A 14,782-nucleotide genomic window follows, 5' to 3' on the forward strand; every position below is an offset into this window, starting at 1 on the left:
CGCTGCTGAAGAACTGTGCTGCATTACTACCTTCAATAAATTATTCTCCCCACAAGAACTCTGGTCAAGTTTACTTATTTTATGTATTGAAGTCATCTAATACATTGGCGAGCCACCCAAACCACTGCTCGGCCAAATAAAGCAAAATCTAACACATTCTATTCCTGATCTGAAGAGGTTATGAGGAAAGTTATCCCTCATACACTATTTCTCTTACAAGGCTTTGTGATTTTTCTTTTTTTTTTATAAGCAGAACTAAATTCTGTAGCCAAGCGTTAGAAGAGCTATAAAATAATCACATGAAATGCATTTTTTGGACTATTTGACCCAGCCCCAGTCATAATCATAAATTAGAGACCCCATGATCATTTGTATAAAAAGTACCTCTGAAGGTTCCAGAACAACATGGAAGTGTTGTTACTCCACATTGCACAACAAATCAAAAAATTATATTTTTATTTAGCAAGGAGGCATTACATTTATAAAAAGTGACAGTAGACTTTTGCATTGCTACACAAATTATATTTCAAACAAATACTGTTCTTTTGAACTTTCTATTCATCAAACAACCCATTGTGGTTTTCATAAAAATATTTAGCGCACAACATTGAAAATAAGAAGAAATGTTGAGCAGCAAATCAGCATATTAGAATGATTTCTGAAGGATCATGTGTGATGATTGTGATGATGCTGAAAATTCAGCTTTGCATCACAGGAATAAATTACTTTTTTTTTAATTATTATTATTGTAATAATATTCACTATAGTCATTTGTTGAGCATATGAGACTTTTTTTCACAAACATTAAAAAATCTTAAAAACTTTGGAAGGGTAGTGTAAGTTAATGTATTTTTGTCTTTTTAAAAAGCACAACATTTTTGTACATTAAATTTCCCATTTAGGGAAAGAAATCAAAATAATGCTTATCAAAGATTTTTGCTATTGCAGTCCTTCATATTAACAATGTTTCCCACTAATAGGTGTCGAGCATTTTAATCAAATTCTGACCTACTCGGATTGCGAAATGACTACTTTTGTTAAGAGTCCCATCTATAAATAATTTTGACATTAATAAACAAATGTTAAAGAAATTTTCTCCATTTACTATGAAATTAGAGTGGTTGCTTTTAATTTCAAATTCACTAAAAGTGTTAATAAATCAAACGGCACTAAACATTAATGTTAAAAGCTCTAAAAACAGTGTCACTCCTCTCCTGGAGGAGCATATTGAAACCAGAGCATAAGAAGGAGCATATTGAAACCAGTGAGGCTCTGGAGAACTAGCCTGCTTTGTGTGTCCTCACCAGGCCACCGTACCCAGATACCTCCAAGTGTGTGTGACAGTTTGACTGAGTGGTGTGACCTGCTTCACAGACAGTGTGAGCAGAGTTTGAGAGTGAGAGAAAGAGAGAAGAAAAGAATGGAAGAAAGATTGTGATTAATTGAGTAAACAGAGGAGGGTGTGGTGTCACTGCTGTAGCATTGATCCCTCCATTGACTTACACAGATACCCTTCAAATGCTCTCTTGCACATACACACACACTTTTCTACTCACCCTTTAGAGACAAAACGTACTCAATGCTAAATAGTCTAAAACTCCTTTAAAAGGCTAGTTCATCTAAAAATTAAGATTCTGTCATCATTTACTCACCCTCTTTGTGCCAAGTCTAATTAATTTAGAGCAGTCTATGAGGAATAGATTGAAATTGAAGACTGAAATTTGAGAGCTGTGGGGAAAGCGAAGGTTGCAGCAAATTATTTATTCACATTCACATGAGTGCTGCAGGAACTCAGAAACAAGTTAGCACAAGGATCTCAAACTCAGTTCCTGCAGAGTTTAGCTCCAACCCTATTTAAACACACCTGATCCAGCTAATCAAGGTCTTCAAGATTACTAGAAACTTCCAAGCTGGTGAGTTGGGGCTAAACTCTGCAGGGCTGTGGCCTTTTAGGAACTGAGGGTACGTTTACATGACAACGATGTACTAAAACGTTTTTGCGTACAGACGACAACGTTGCCAAAATGATCCCTGTTTATACGGATCCGTGAAAACGATTAAAAACGCTGTATTATGCTGCCAGGCCAGTAGTTGGTGATTTCACTTTGAACACTACGCGCCTATAGAATGAACACGTAATTTGCGTGCGCATGATGTCACCATTTTCAGAAATTTGCGTTTTTGTAGTTTACATGGAGACAGTAATGGTTGTGTTTTCAAAAACTTGCACTTTGAATCCTGTTTTCAAAGCTTTGCATTTTCAGGCCCCCAAAATGCTGTTGTCATGTAAATAAATGGCCAAAACGGATAAAAAGTTTTCCGTTTGTAGTTAAAAACTGTCATGTAAACGGACCCCGAGTTTGAGACCACTGAGTTAGACTTTTTGAACTTCGGCTCTGACTCTGCCCTATTAGCATACACCCCGCCCTGAGTGAGCTGTACAGAGTCCTGGTAAAGTTAAAGGGATTGTTCACCCAAAAATGAAAATTCTGTCAGTATTTACTCACCCTCATGTTGTTCCAACCCCGTAAGACCTTCGTTCATCTTCGGAACACGAATTAAGATATTTTTGATTAAATCTGAGAGCTGGATCACTCCTCCATACTCCTCCATAGGCTTCAAAAGGATTGAAACTTGCCGGCCTCGAAAAGTTATTAAAGACATCGTTAAAATAGTCCAAGTGACTACAGTGGCTCAATCTTAAGTTTATCAAGCGACGAGAATACTTTTTGTACGCAAAAAAAAACTTATTTCAACTATTCATTTCCTTCTCTGTTGGCCTCTAGTCAGTTAACTTAGTGTAATAGCGTAGTGCTACGTCACACGTAGGCTCACTATTGGCCGACGCTGGTCATGTGGGTGATGCGTGTGACGTACAACAACAGAAGCTTACGCTATTACACTAGTGAACTGACTCGAGGCCCACAGGGAAGGAAATGAATAGTTGAAATAAAGTCGTTATTTTTGTTTTTTTGCGCACAAAAAGTATTCTCGTCGTTTGATAAACTTAAGATTGAGCCACTGTAGTCACTTTTAGTCACGTGTAGTCACGCCGGCAAGTTTCAATCCTTTTGAAGCCTAGTGAAGTGATCCAGCTCTCAGATTTCATCAAAAATATCTCAATTTGTGTTCCGCAGATGAACGAAGGTCTTACGGGGTTGGAACAACATGAGGGAGAGTAAATACTGACAGAATTTTCATTTTTGGGTGAACTAACCCTTTAATTCAATCAAGAGCAGTGAGTGATTTTCTGTTTTTCTTTTGTTGTTTGATTCATATTAACAGCATATACTGTATAGCAGTAGGTACTGTATATTACGCTGCTTTCACTTTAATTCACAGATCTAATTTACACATGCGATTTCTTTACTTGCTGTTTATGTTCACAGACATTATCGACTGTGTTTATGTGAACTTGTTTGACATAACCTTGTGTGTATTTGACAGTTTAAGCGCAATAAGACGTGAAAGAGAACTTTAATACTCACGGGACCCGCCGTGTGATAGCCAGCTTTCTGTGCGCGTGCTTCAGATGTTTGCGTTTAGAAAACCATATATCAAAAGTTTAGACTGATAGGGCTTTAAAAACGCATGCAGATAACAAACTTTCATGATTGCATGATGATGAAGAACTGCAATGTCACGTGAGCGTGACTGCGATAGAGATGACAATCAAAATAGATGTTTTGTTCGTTTTCTGGCAGAGTATCCGAGGCACGAGCTGTAATGGCTCCGCCTTCTTCTGGAAAGCAGGGCGGGGAGCAGCAGCTCATTTGCATTTAAAGATGCATGCACGAAAACAGAATGTTTTTCCTTCCACTCAAAAATGGGCATTTACAACATGGTGTAATAAATGATCTGTGGGGTATTTTGAGCTGAAATGTGAACTTATCTTACATCTTGTAAAAAGGGGCATAATTAGGGACGGGTATCTTTCAAAAAAATTCTATATGAGACCGTTACCTTGACTTCGGTACCAGTTCCTGAATGATACTTTTGTCAATACCAATTTTATGAAACTCGTTTTGTCAAGATTACATTACAAATGACCTAAAAAAACGTTGTTTTTATTTTTTCAGTTTGTTGACTAATTTAGGCCACTGGGGCGCAGAATATATGCCTCGAGCTCAAGCGCACGCAAAAAGCTTGCCTTATGATTATCAATGGGTCGGGGAAAATAGCAAGGAGACATTTTAATTGTTTATTAATAAACTAGAGTCAGTGTTGGCTGATGAAGTTGACGTTCCTGATTTTTCATCTCCACAGTATAGTGCTCACACAACAAACTGACAACATAAACATGGCTGCAGAATTACAACAGTCTTCCTCTCTCTCTCTCTTTCTGGGTGTGTTTAGAGGAGAGAGACCAGGTGAGCGAGGTACCGTGGGGTCTTTACATCCCGTGTCCGGAGCGTTACAAGAACTACTGTGTCCATGGAGAGTGCGAGTATCCTAGCAACCTCTCGCCCCCCACCTGCAGGTAACGGCACCATACAACACAGCATACTCTTCCTTCTCCCTCACCTACACACCCGCTCTTTAAAGGACAGTATGAGATTGATTTTGGAGAAGACAAAACCAGGGGAGAGAACGAGAAATGAGAGATGAGAATGAGAAGAAAGATGTGAAGGAAGGACACAAAGAGAAAATATATTATGTATGTGCCTCTCCCTAAAAGATGACTCATTCCTACCAGCTGTGTCCGCGTGTGTGTGTGTGTGTTTGTGCGCGCACGTGTGTGTGTGTGTGAGAGAGAGTGTGCGCTGGCTGGCAGGTGTCCCTTTAACCGCCTCCTCTGAGAGGTCGAGGTTCTAATTAAACAAGACTATGTTTTTCCCAGTGTCCACCAGCTCCCTGCTGCATACTCACTCCTACACACACACACACACATCCACTGCTTTTTTGCACCTATAAACACTGAATGCCTAGTAATTATCCACAAAAAGTGGCATCAACATCCTACTGCCATGTAAATATACTCGCGCTCTTTCACTGTCCTCTATCATCACATCGACACACACTCTACTTGATGTCATTGGGTCTGCTGAAATAGTCTATTGATTATGCCCATCTTCTCTTTGCTTTGAACTATAATATAATTTTATCTTGTGTGTGTGTGTTTTCCAGTTGTCATTCGGGCTTCATTGGGCCGCAGTGTGATAGGAAGGACTATAATGTTATGTACGTGGTACCTGGTTCGGGAAAACTGCGTTACGTTCTGATCGCATCCATCATTGGAGCTCTGCAAGTGGCCATTATCTGCCTTGTAGTGCTTTGCATCACACGGTGAGCTTAAACACATATTTTTCTCTACACATTTAAACTTCACAACTGCATGGTCATGGTTTTCTGATGTTGGTCCCATGTATCTGGGAAAAAAAATCCAACAGTTATGGATGGAGAATAAGTCAGGAATGACTGGAGTCCATCCACATATGCACTTTTTTTTAGTGTGGAAATGAAGCTGTAAAATAATGTGGGTTGCAAATATGCAGCAATGGTTTTTTCACCATTAAAATTGGTGAAGAGTTGGATTGGACTTCTATAATCATAGATATAATCTGTCCTTGTTTTTTAAAAGAAATGAATACTTATTCAGAAAGGATGCATTAAACTGATCACAAGTGATAATAAAGACATTTATAAAGTTACAAATTGTTTACATTTCAAATATAAATGCTGTTCTTTTTAACTTTATATTCAAAAAGAATGTTGAAAAAAATTGTTTCATGTTCCACAAAAACCTTACATGGTTTCCACAAAAATAGTAAACAGCTGTTTCCAACTTTTCTTCTGAACAGTAAATCAGCATATTATAATAATTTCTGAAGAATCATGTGACACTGAAGACTTGAGTAATGATGCTGAAAATTCAGCTTTGCCATCACAGGAAAAAATAACATTTTATAACATATTACTCGGTAAGCATAAGAGACTTTCAAAAACAATAAAAATATTTCACAAACCCCAATCTTTTGAATGGTTGTGTTCATACTTAAATGATTTTGGGCAAACCATCCCTTTAGTATAATATATGATGCACAGTGGCCCCAAACAGAAAAGTATTTGGACAATTCCACATTTCTTCTACATAAGTTTAAGTTAAACTTAATTGTCCAATACTCTTGGTTCCACTGTATATGTAAGAGATAATGTACATCCAGCCGGTATGTAATAACTACCGGCTGGATGTACATTATCTCGCTTATTACACGACTACTTGCCACACAAGTAAATAATTAGACACTAAATATTTTATTAGGTCTTTAAACGCAAAGTTTCAGCAAAGAAAGCAGCTGCTAGCAAGCGGCAAGTTCAAACTAGTTGGACATTTAAGGGATATGTTACGGTAATACCATTTATTACACTGCATTTCATTACATAATTCATAATTAATTATGGGGGATAAGAGATATTGATTTAAGATGAAACTATTTTAAAGGGGTGGTTGATTATGATTTAACTTTTCTAACTTTAGTTAGTGTGTAATGTTGCTGTTTGAGCATAAACAACATCTGCAAAGTTACACAAAGTTCAAAGCAAAGGAAAATATTTACTTTTAAAGAAATCGTTTTTTTAAGGACTACAACAAACGGCTGGTAGGGACTACACAACATTCCTCCGGGGTTAGTGACATCACAAACCTTAAATTTACATAAACCCCGCCCCGGGAAATACGGAGTCCATGTTGAGTAGAGAAAGAGTTGTTGTAGTAGAGCACATTTGTGAGTCTGCTCAAGCTGTCCCATTCGTCTTTTCACATGCAATACAGTACATTACAAAAATGTAATAGCATGTCACTCTGTACATCTTACAACAGTTCCCACACGAGCGATTTTATAGATTATTATCACAGAATGCTAATTAAAGATAGTTAACTCCACATCAGAAACATAAATTCATCTACTAGCCATTCAGAAACGTCCTGTTGCATTCTACATGTTATCACTTCTTAAGTTAGTATTGACACACAAAAACACACACACACACACTCACACACAAGAGCTGTGAAGCTCCGCCCTCTGTGCCGGGAGCAGGAGCTCATTTGCATTTAAAGAGACACACGAAATGACGCGTTTTTACTGACCCTCAAAAAGGGACAGTTTTAACATGCTGTAAAAAATTATCTGTAGGGTATTTTGAGCTAAAACTTCACATACACACTGGGGACAACAGAGACTTATTTTACAAATTGTAAAAAGGGGCATTATACCACCCCTTTAAAATCTTACCTGTTTGTTATCTTATAATCCATTACAGTGTCCAAAACAATTGTTGCAAAATGGCAGCATTTGCTTTTGTGTGAAAGAAGAGAGCGAGTCTGCGATACAATTAAATAATTAATTGTATTACAATTGATTACAATCAAATAATTGGGTTTACAAACTGGATTACAATTAAATAATTGTTCACAAAAATATTGATTTGAGTTTTAATATTTAATTAGCTTGCAAAACTTCCATGAAGAAAAACTGTTCCTAGCAAGTGTAGTGCTGAGTTCAGTTTTCCGGATGTTTTCAAAAACAGCTTGAGTGTTCAGCGGGGCTGCCGACGCGCGTCTTTCTCGCGCGCGTTTAGGAGTCGGTACATGACTGAATGCTCTCTTGCACAATCGGGCCATCAGTGCATCGTAACTAAAGTTTAATTCTCAAGTCTTCTTAATTCTTATCAGTTTAAACATTCAAGCGGTTTTAAACTATCCAGTAAGCTACTCGCGCACTCTCTGAGAGAGTTGAACTGCGTCCATACATAGAGTATAGCTCGCGAGAAACTAAAGTTATTTTTCGCGGATTATATCGCTTTAATGGGTGGAAAAACACAAAAATTGTCGCAAACTTCCGGTCTTGGTAAGTATACTCATAAACACGGTCAGTTATGTATAAAACGCATGTGACAGTGAGACAGACAGTGTAATGAAAACAGCAATGGATCCGTGCACTAGCTGTAAAAGTGACAGCAGCCATAGGCTATGCGTCTGTCATTAATGTTGTCGTCAAAACAACAAAAGATAGCTTTAATTGTAATGAATGAGAATTATTAGCCTATGTATTTATTTTAATCAGGAAACAGAACTAAAAGACTGTGTGCTATTTTACATTTGATTACTTTATTATGTTTCTGTAGTATTTCTGAATACTGGTGTTAGACCTACACACATTTAACATTTAATTCAAAGATTGAAATCAAGCTTCCTTGTGTTGTGTAAACTCTTAACAACAAAATTACCACATTGTAAAAACGCAATGAGTGAGCAAACATTTAGGCGAGAAAAACATAAGAAAATTTTCAACAACAATTTTTTTTTATATATCGTCATAAATATCAGTATCGCAAATATTCTTGAAATATCGTAAAATAATTTTGAGGCTATATCGCCCACCCCTAGCCTGCGTTATCAGTTTTTATCGGTTGTTATCAGGGAATGACATACCAAGATTGACCTAACAGAATCAACTATTCCACAGAGCCGTATAATAATATGTATTAACTGCATGTACACAGAAATACACACGCTTGTATGATTGTGGTGACAGCTTTGCTGATTATAATGGGATTCGAGTGTTCTAGTATTGTCGCATTGCACACTCCCTGTATATAATTTATTCAAAATTCAACAGCTTTGTTTTCCCTGCTGCTGAGAAGGACAGTGTGATTTTGATTTTGATTGTCTGATTGATTCATTAACAGTTCTCAGCTTGATCTAGATGTGAAGCATACAATAAATAAATGCCATGCAGTTGTCTAAGACAAAATTTATAAGTTTATAATTGTAAACCATGTAAATCAGAATAACTGTGATTGCAATATCCAGAGAAATGATCAATAATTGTGATTAACAATTATTAAAACCTGACACACACGTGCAGTCATGAACAAACAAGAAGTGAAAGGTGCACAGTGTACTCCGCAGTGCCCTCCTTCACCTTACAGCCCGCAAACGGTTTCTATAGCAACACACTTTCTAACTGCAGCAGTGACTTAGGACGACTTTCTCTTATCTGTCTCTTCTTGCTTTCTCTCTCTTTAATTTTCTCAAGTCCTGTCTGTCACCGTCTCTCTCTCTCTCTCTCTCTCTCTCTCTCTCTCTCTCTCTCTCTCTCTCTCTCTCTCTCTCTCTCTCTCTCTCTCTCTCTCTCTCTCTCTGTCTTTCCTTCTAGCTAATCAAAGATGCTCAGACTAAAGCATGTTGAATCAAACACTCTCCTGCAAGGACGTAGTGATTAGGTGATTGTAATGATTCTTTGATGCCGCGTTGCATGCAGAGTGTGAGAGCTACTGGGAGGTAACAAAAGTAGTGGTATGGAGAGATTGTAATAGAGTGAAAATTCAAAGAGTGAGGAAGGAAAATCAAGCACTCTCTGATGAGCCATCATTCAGACTCTTTGACCTTTTAAAAGTTTACAACCCACTACCGCTGTTTTTCCCCTCCGCTGTACCTCCACCTGTAAGCTGGCTTTCTGAGGCCTGTAATGTGTTATGGTTGTGTTGTGATTGTTGCTTTGGCTCCAGGGACGAGCGGGGCAGTGGAATGGACCGTGATGCCATAATGGCTCTGTTGCCCTCAGTGTTTCCTCCCCAGGGAGAAATTGCCGCCTCGTTTTCGTATAATCAGCACAAATGCTCTTCGACTACAATCCATTTAATATAATTCTCCAAAAGTAGCCCTGTAGGCTCCTAAAGCAGAGAGTTTATTGATTAAAGTGAAAGTGCCAAACAGACACAACAATGCAGCAAAAGTGTTTCGCAAGGATTTAACGTCTAGCTTTTTTTTAGGACAACATGCCCAGTAGTGAACCGTGACTCTTGAACCTTGGCCCTCGTCTGAAATACGTTAACTCAGCCTAGCTTATTGTGTCCTCTTCTATAGTACGGCATAAGTTACCTTTGACAAGAAATCCAACAAGCAAACAACACAGTGAGTGTAAGAGTTATCTCCAAAATAAAGAAAAATGTAAAGAAAAAATACAAATCCTTGTATGCAGCCTATGGTGACAACTGGCCGGGCTGTATGGCAAATGTATGGTACACATAACCAACAAAACTTTATGTAAGCCGACGCATCACGACAGTGAACATTCATCGTGACATTTTGGAATATGTTGATAATAAACAATATCATTAGACTGGCACAGCAGACGATTAAATGTATGAAACAGACCGTGATAAACTTTGTATCTATTTATTTAATTTAACTTATGCACATGCGGAATTCCAGCAAATATGCATAATGGTTGCTGAGTTGGTAAATTTACAGAATGACCTTAATTCTGCAAAATTACTGGTTTTTTAAATAAAATTGAAATCAGATTTCAAAAGCTCTTTCCCCGCCATTGACGGAATTTTCCGGCTTTCCGTGTTTTCAGTGTTAGATGGTAGGAGGTGCAATTACACATCTTCTGAAAGAGTAGAAAATCTCTGTATCAAAACAGGCACAAAATAAAGGCAGAAATTAGCAATAAAAGCATTGCATTTCTCATTCAAATTTGTTGCTTTTTTGTGAAACTTAACCACATTCAAGTGTGGATCAAAAAATAATGCATTAAGCTAGAATAAAACGTTTTATTCAAAATTATTATTATTTTTTTTTTAAATGATCAAAAACGCTGGGGTTGACTGGAAACTTTTGGAAAGCTGGAAAGCTCTGGTGTACTGTAGGTCTTCCTTTTCCAATTAATTAAAACATTTCATTAAAAGTTGAGACTTGAAAACTCTATGGATAATAAATTAGCAACAATGTTCTCCTCACTAATGAAACAGTACTTACATTTTCCGACACACTTTTTTTGGGGGGTTAGTGAATAATACATTTTTATTTCAAATTATTAATTTTGAGAGTTACACATCTGTAGTGTTCACAATGCATCAGGGTCACTGTGCAGTTTCAGCAAGAGAAAATGGTTTAGACTGTCACAGCTCAAAAAAAAATCAACTAAAAGGCGTATTTAATTCAAATAATGCACAAAAGAGTATCAAAGGATGACGACACATGGCAATGAAAATACGACAACGATAATGGAATGCATATGTGGCAAGATATGCAAGAACCGACATGGCCTGCGGATCCACCAGGCCAAGATGAAGTGTATGCAGAAGGGGGTAGAGTCACAGCGCACAGGAACTACGCCTGGTGAGACGCAGGAGGAGCCAGGCCCGGAGTCACCCCACAGCGCCCGGAGCCTCCAGGTGATGCAATCACCTGATGCACACAGGACATCAGAACATCGTCGGGTGAAGTGGCCCCAAGCTAGCAAGGAGAAGGAGTGGCGCCAGTTTGATCTAGATGCAGATACCATCTTGGAGGCAACTGCCAAAGGGAGAGCTGATCGACGCCTCAAAACGATGACTACAATCATTATCAGCTTAGCTGCAGAGAGATTTGGACTTGTGGAGAAGCGAGCAACGAAGCCCCCCTATACCATGAACAACAGAGCAAGTAAGATCAATCAGCTCAGGCAGGAGCTGAAGAACTTGAGGCAGCAGTTCAAGGCTGCAAGCGAAGAGGACAGGGGACCGCTTGCGGAGCTACGCAGCATAATCCGCAAAAAGCTGATGACCCTGAGGAGAGCTGAGTGGCATAGGAGGAGGAGGAAGGAGAGGTCCAGGAGGAGAGCTGCCTTTCTAGTGAACCCATTTGGATTTACGAAACAGCTGCTAGGACAGAAGCGCAGCGGCCAATTCACCTGCTCTAAAGCTGAGGTTGACCTCCACCTCAAGCAATCCTACAGTGATGAGTACAGAGAGCAAGACCTAGGCCCCTGCAGGTTCCTGATTAATCCACCTGCACCGGCTATGGACTTTGACGGGAAAGAGCCAGGCTGGAAGGAGATCCAGGAGGTGGTCAGAAGGGCAAGGGCAAACTCCGCTCCAGGGCCCAGTGGAGTACCGTATAAGGTTTATAAAAACTGTCCAAGACTACTCCACAGACTCTGGAAGATCCTGAAGGTGATTTGGAGGAGGGGAAAGGTAGTAGACCAGTGGAGACAGGCAGAGGGTGTTTGGATCCCGAAGGAGGAGAAGTCTCAGAAGATCGAGCAGTTCCGGACCATCTCACTGCTGAGCGTTGAAGGAAAGATTTTCTTCAGCCTCATTTCCAGGCGACTGACAGACTACCTCCTGAAGAATTCCTACATCGATACAGCAGTCCAGAAGGGAGGAATCCCAGAGGTACCTGGATGTCTGGAGCATACAGGGGTGGTCACTCAGCTTATCAGGGAAGCCAGGGAGAACAAGGGGGACCTGGCTGTGCTGTGGCTGGACCTCGCAAATGCCTATGGATCCATACCCCATAAACTGGTCGAAGAGGCACTGAACCGGCATCATATCCCGAAGAAGTTCAGAGACCTCATCCTGGACTACTATACCAACTTCCATGTGAGAGTCTCCTCCGGAACAACAACTTCAGACTGGCACAAGCTTGAGAAGGGAATCATCACTGGCTGTACAATCTCAGTCATCCTTTTTGCACTCGCCATGAACATGCTGGTGAAATCTGCGGAGATGCAGTGTAGGGGGCCCCTCTCGAAGTCTGGAGTTAGACAGCCACCCATCCGAGCCTTCATGGATGACCTGACAGTGACCACAACATCTGTCCCAGGCTGCAGGTGGATCCTGAATGGCCTTCAGGAGCTGATGTCCTGGGCTCGCATGAAGTTCAAGCCGGCCAAGTCAAGGTCCCTCGTGCTGAAGAAAGGGAAGGTCACTGATAAGTTCCACTTCTCACTTGGCACCATCAAGATACCATCACTGACAGAGGAACCTGTGAAGAGCCTGGGGAAGGTGTTCAATTGTAGCCTGAGAGACGCAGCTTCCACAAAAGCGACCAACCAAGACCTGGAGACCTGGCTGGCCGCGGTGGACAAGTCTGGCCTTCCTGGCAAGTTCAAGGCCTGGATTTACCAGCACGGCATCCTCCCTAGGATCCTCTGGCCCCTCCTGGTATATGAAGTCCCCATTTCAACGGTGGAAGGCTTTGAGATGAGGATTAGCAGGTTTCTGCGCAGGTGGTTGGGACTGCCTCGAAGCCTGAGCAGCATCGCACTATATGGGCAGAACAACAAGCTGAAGCTTCCCATGAGCAGCCTGAGCGAGGAGTTCATGGTGACACGGTCCAGGGAGGTCCTACAGTATCGGGATTCCAGTGATCCAAAGGTTGCCCAGGCTGGGATTGAGGTCAGGACAGGGCGGAAGTGGAGGGCTGCCGTGGCAGTGGACGACGCAGAGTCAAGGCTACGGCAAAGGGTGTTGGTGGGTGCAGTGGCACATGGGAGAGCTGGCCTGGGAAGCAGAAGAACTCCTCGTTACGACAAGGCAGAAGGGAAAGAGAGGAGGTCCCTGATCCTGGAGGAAGTGCGTGCAGGAGTTGAGGAGAAGCGAGCTTGCCAGATGGCTGGGATGCGTCAACAGGGCGCCTGGACAAGATGGGAGCGAACAGTGGAGCGCAAAGTCACATGGACTGAGCTTTGGAAGGCTGAACCCCACAGGATAAAATTCCTGATCCAGGCGGTCTATGACGTGTTGCCAAGTCCATCCAACCTCTTCTCCTGGGGAAAAGTGGAGACACCAGCATGCCCCCTCTGCCAGAGGAGAGGAACGTTGGAACACATCCTGAGCTGCTGTCCAAAAGCCCTGGGTGAAGGGCGTTACCGCTGGCGGCATGACCAGGTCCTAAAAGCCGTAGCGGATTCTATCTGCAGTGGAATTAGCCACAGCAAGAGCCTTCGCCCAGTGAAGACCACAGCCTTTGTCAGAGCTGGGGAGAAGTCAACACCAGCTGCCCGGGGCACCTCCTCTGGCCTGTTGGCAACAGCGCGCGACTGGGAGCTGGCAGTTGATCTGGGTAAGCAGCTGAAGTTTCCTGAAGCAGTTGCCATAACAACATTAAGGCCTGACATTATACTCACCTCAGAGGCCTCCAAGCAGGTAATCCTCTTAGAGTTAACAGTGCCTTGGGAGGACCGTATGGAGGAGGCCAATGAAAGAAAAAGGGCAAAGTACTCCCAGCTTGTGGAGGGTTGCCGGAGCAATGGGTGGCGGGCAATATGCCAACCTGTCGAAGTGGGATGTCGAGGGTTTGTGGGCCATTCCCTCTGCAGGGCCTACAAAATGCTTGGCATCACAGGGGCGAGTCAGCGAAGGGCCATCAAGTTGGCCACTGATGCTGCAGAAGTAGCATCAAGGTGGCTGTGGATCAGGAGAGGAGAGGCATGGCGTGTAGGGTAGTAGCGCTACCTGGACATAAGCTGGGACTTGATCACCCCGGCTGGGTCGCCTAGGGGAGGGGGTCTGATTGTTGAAAGACCCGAAACCCCCCGTGATCCTAGGTTACATCACCGATGATATGTCCAGGTGCACCAGACGGTGTATCAAAAACCATGGCTGCGAAGAAATATGTTTGGCCATTCATTTTCTCAATTCAACCGTCATTGGCTGGTGCGGCAAAAGTTCATTTTGGGCTGTGAATGTAATGCTTTAAGACTTGGTAGGTGATTAGTTTTCTCAATCCATACAGCCAGTGAGTTAAAGGTTCTCTTCACTGTGTAAAACTAAATGTTTGCGAGCGAGAGGATGGAACTAATTAAAACAGGAACAGCTTTGGTCTGGTCAGGAATCAGTGTCCCCCGCGTACCCTGCTGCCTCCGAGCCGATTTAAGAGCCAGGGGCACACTCTGCCCTATGCAAAACATGACATTTAATAAAGCGAAGAGGAAAATATAATAAAGATTCCTTGTGGTGGAAGGTTTCCCCTGCCGAGCTGCTAGGGAAGAGAGAGAAGTTGTTAATG

At 41.6% G+C, this 14,782-nt stretch overlaps 1 protein-coding gene and 1 long non-coding RNA gene across 3 annotated transcripts in view; one reads left to right on the plus strand and one right to left on the minus strand.

The window, feature by feature from the left end:
* tmeff2b (transmembrane protein with EGF-like and two follistatin-like domains 2b) overlaps positions 1–14,782 on the plus strand; it is an 83,763-nt gene that overhangs the window by 66,594 nt on the left and 2,387 nt on the right. For both annotated transcript variants that reach the window (XM_077199591.1, XM_077199592.1), the window contains 2 exons: positions 4,357–4,480; positions 5,128–5,286. In XM_077199591.1, the coding sequence (XP_077055706.1) occupies positions 4,357–4,480; positions 5,128–5,286 (283 nt within the window). The remainder of the gene's footprint in view (positions 1–4,356; positions 4,481–5,127; positions 5,287–14,782) is intronic.
* LOC143707286 (uncharacterized) lies at positions 11,429–14,368 on the minus strand. The gene is made up of 3 exons (XR_013193155.1): positions 13,054–14,368; positions 12,105–12,433; positions 11,429–11,523 (listed from the first exon to the last, which is right to left on the minus strand). It is a non-coding gene; the product is annotated as an uncharacterized LOC143707286 (long non-coding RNA).

This window comes from Siphateles boraxobius, unplaced genomic scaffold, assembly GCF_051911475.1.
Source record: "Siphateles boraxobius isolate OS27281-9 unplaced genomic scaffold, OSU_SipBor_1 41, whole genome shotgun sequence".
NCBI classification, from domain to species: Eukaryota; Metazoa; Chordata; class Actinopteri; order Cypriniformes; family Leuciscidae; genus Siphateles; species Siphateles boraxobius.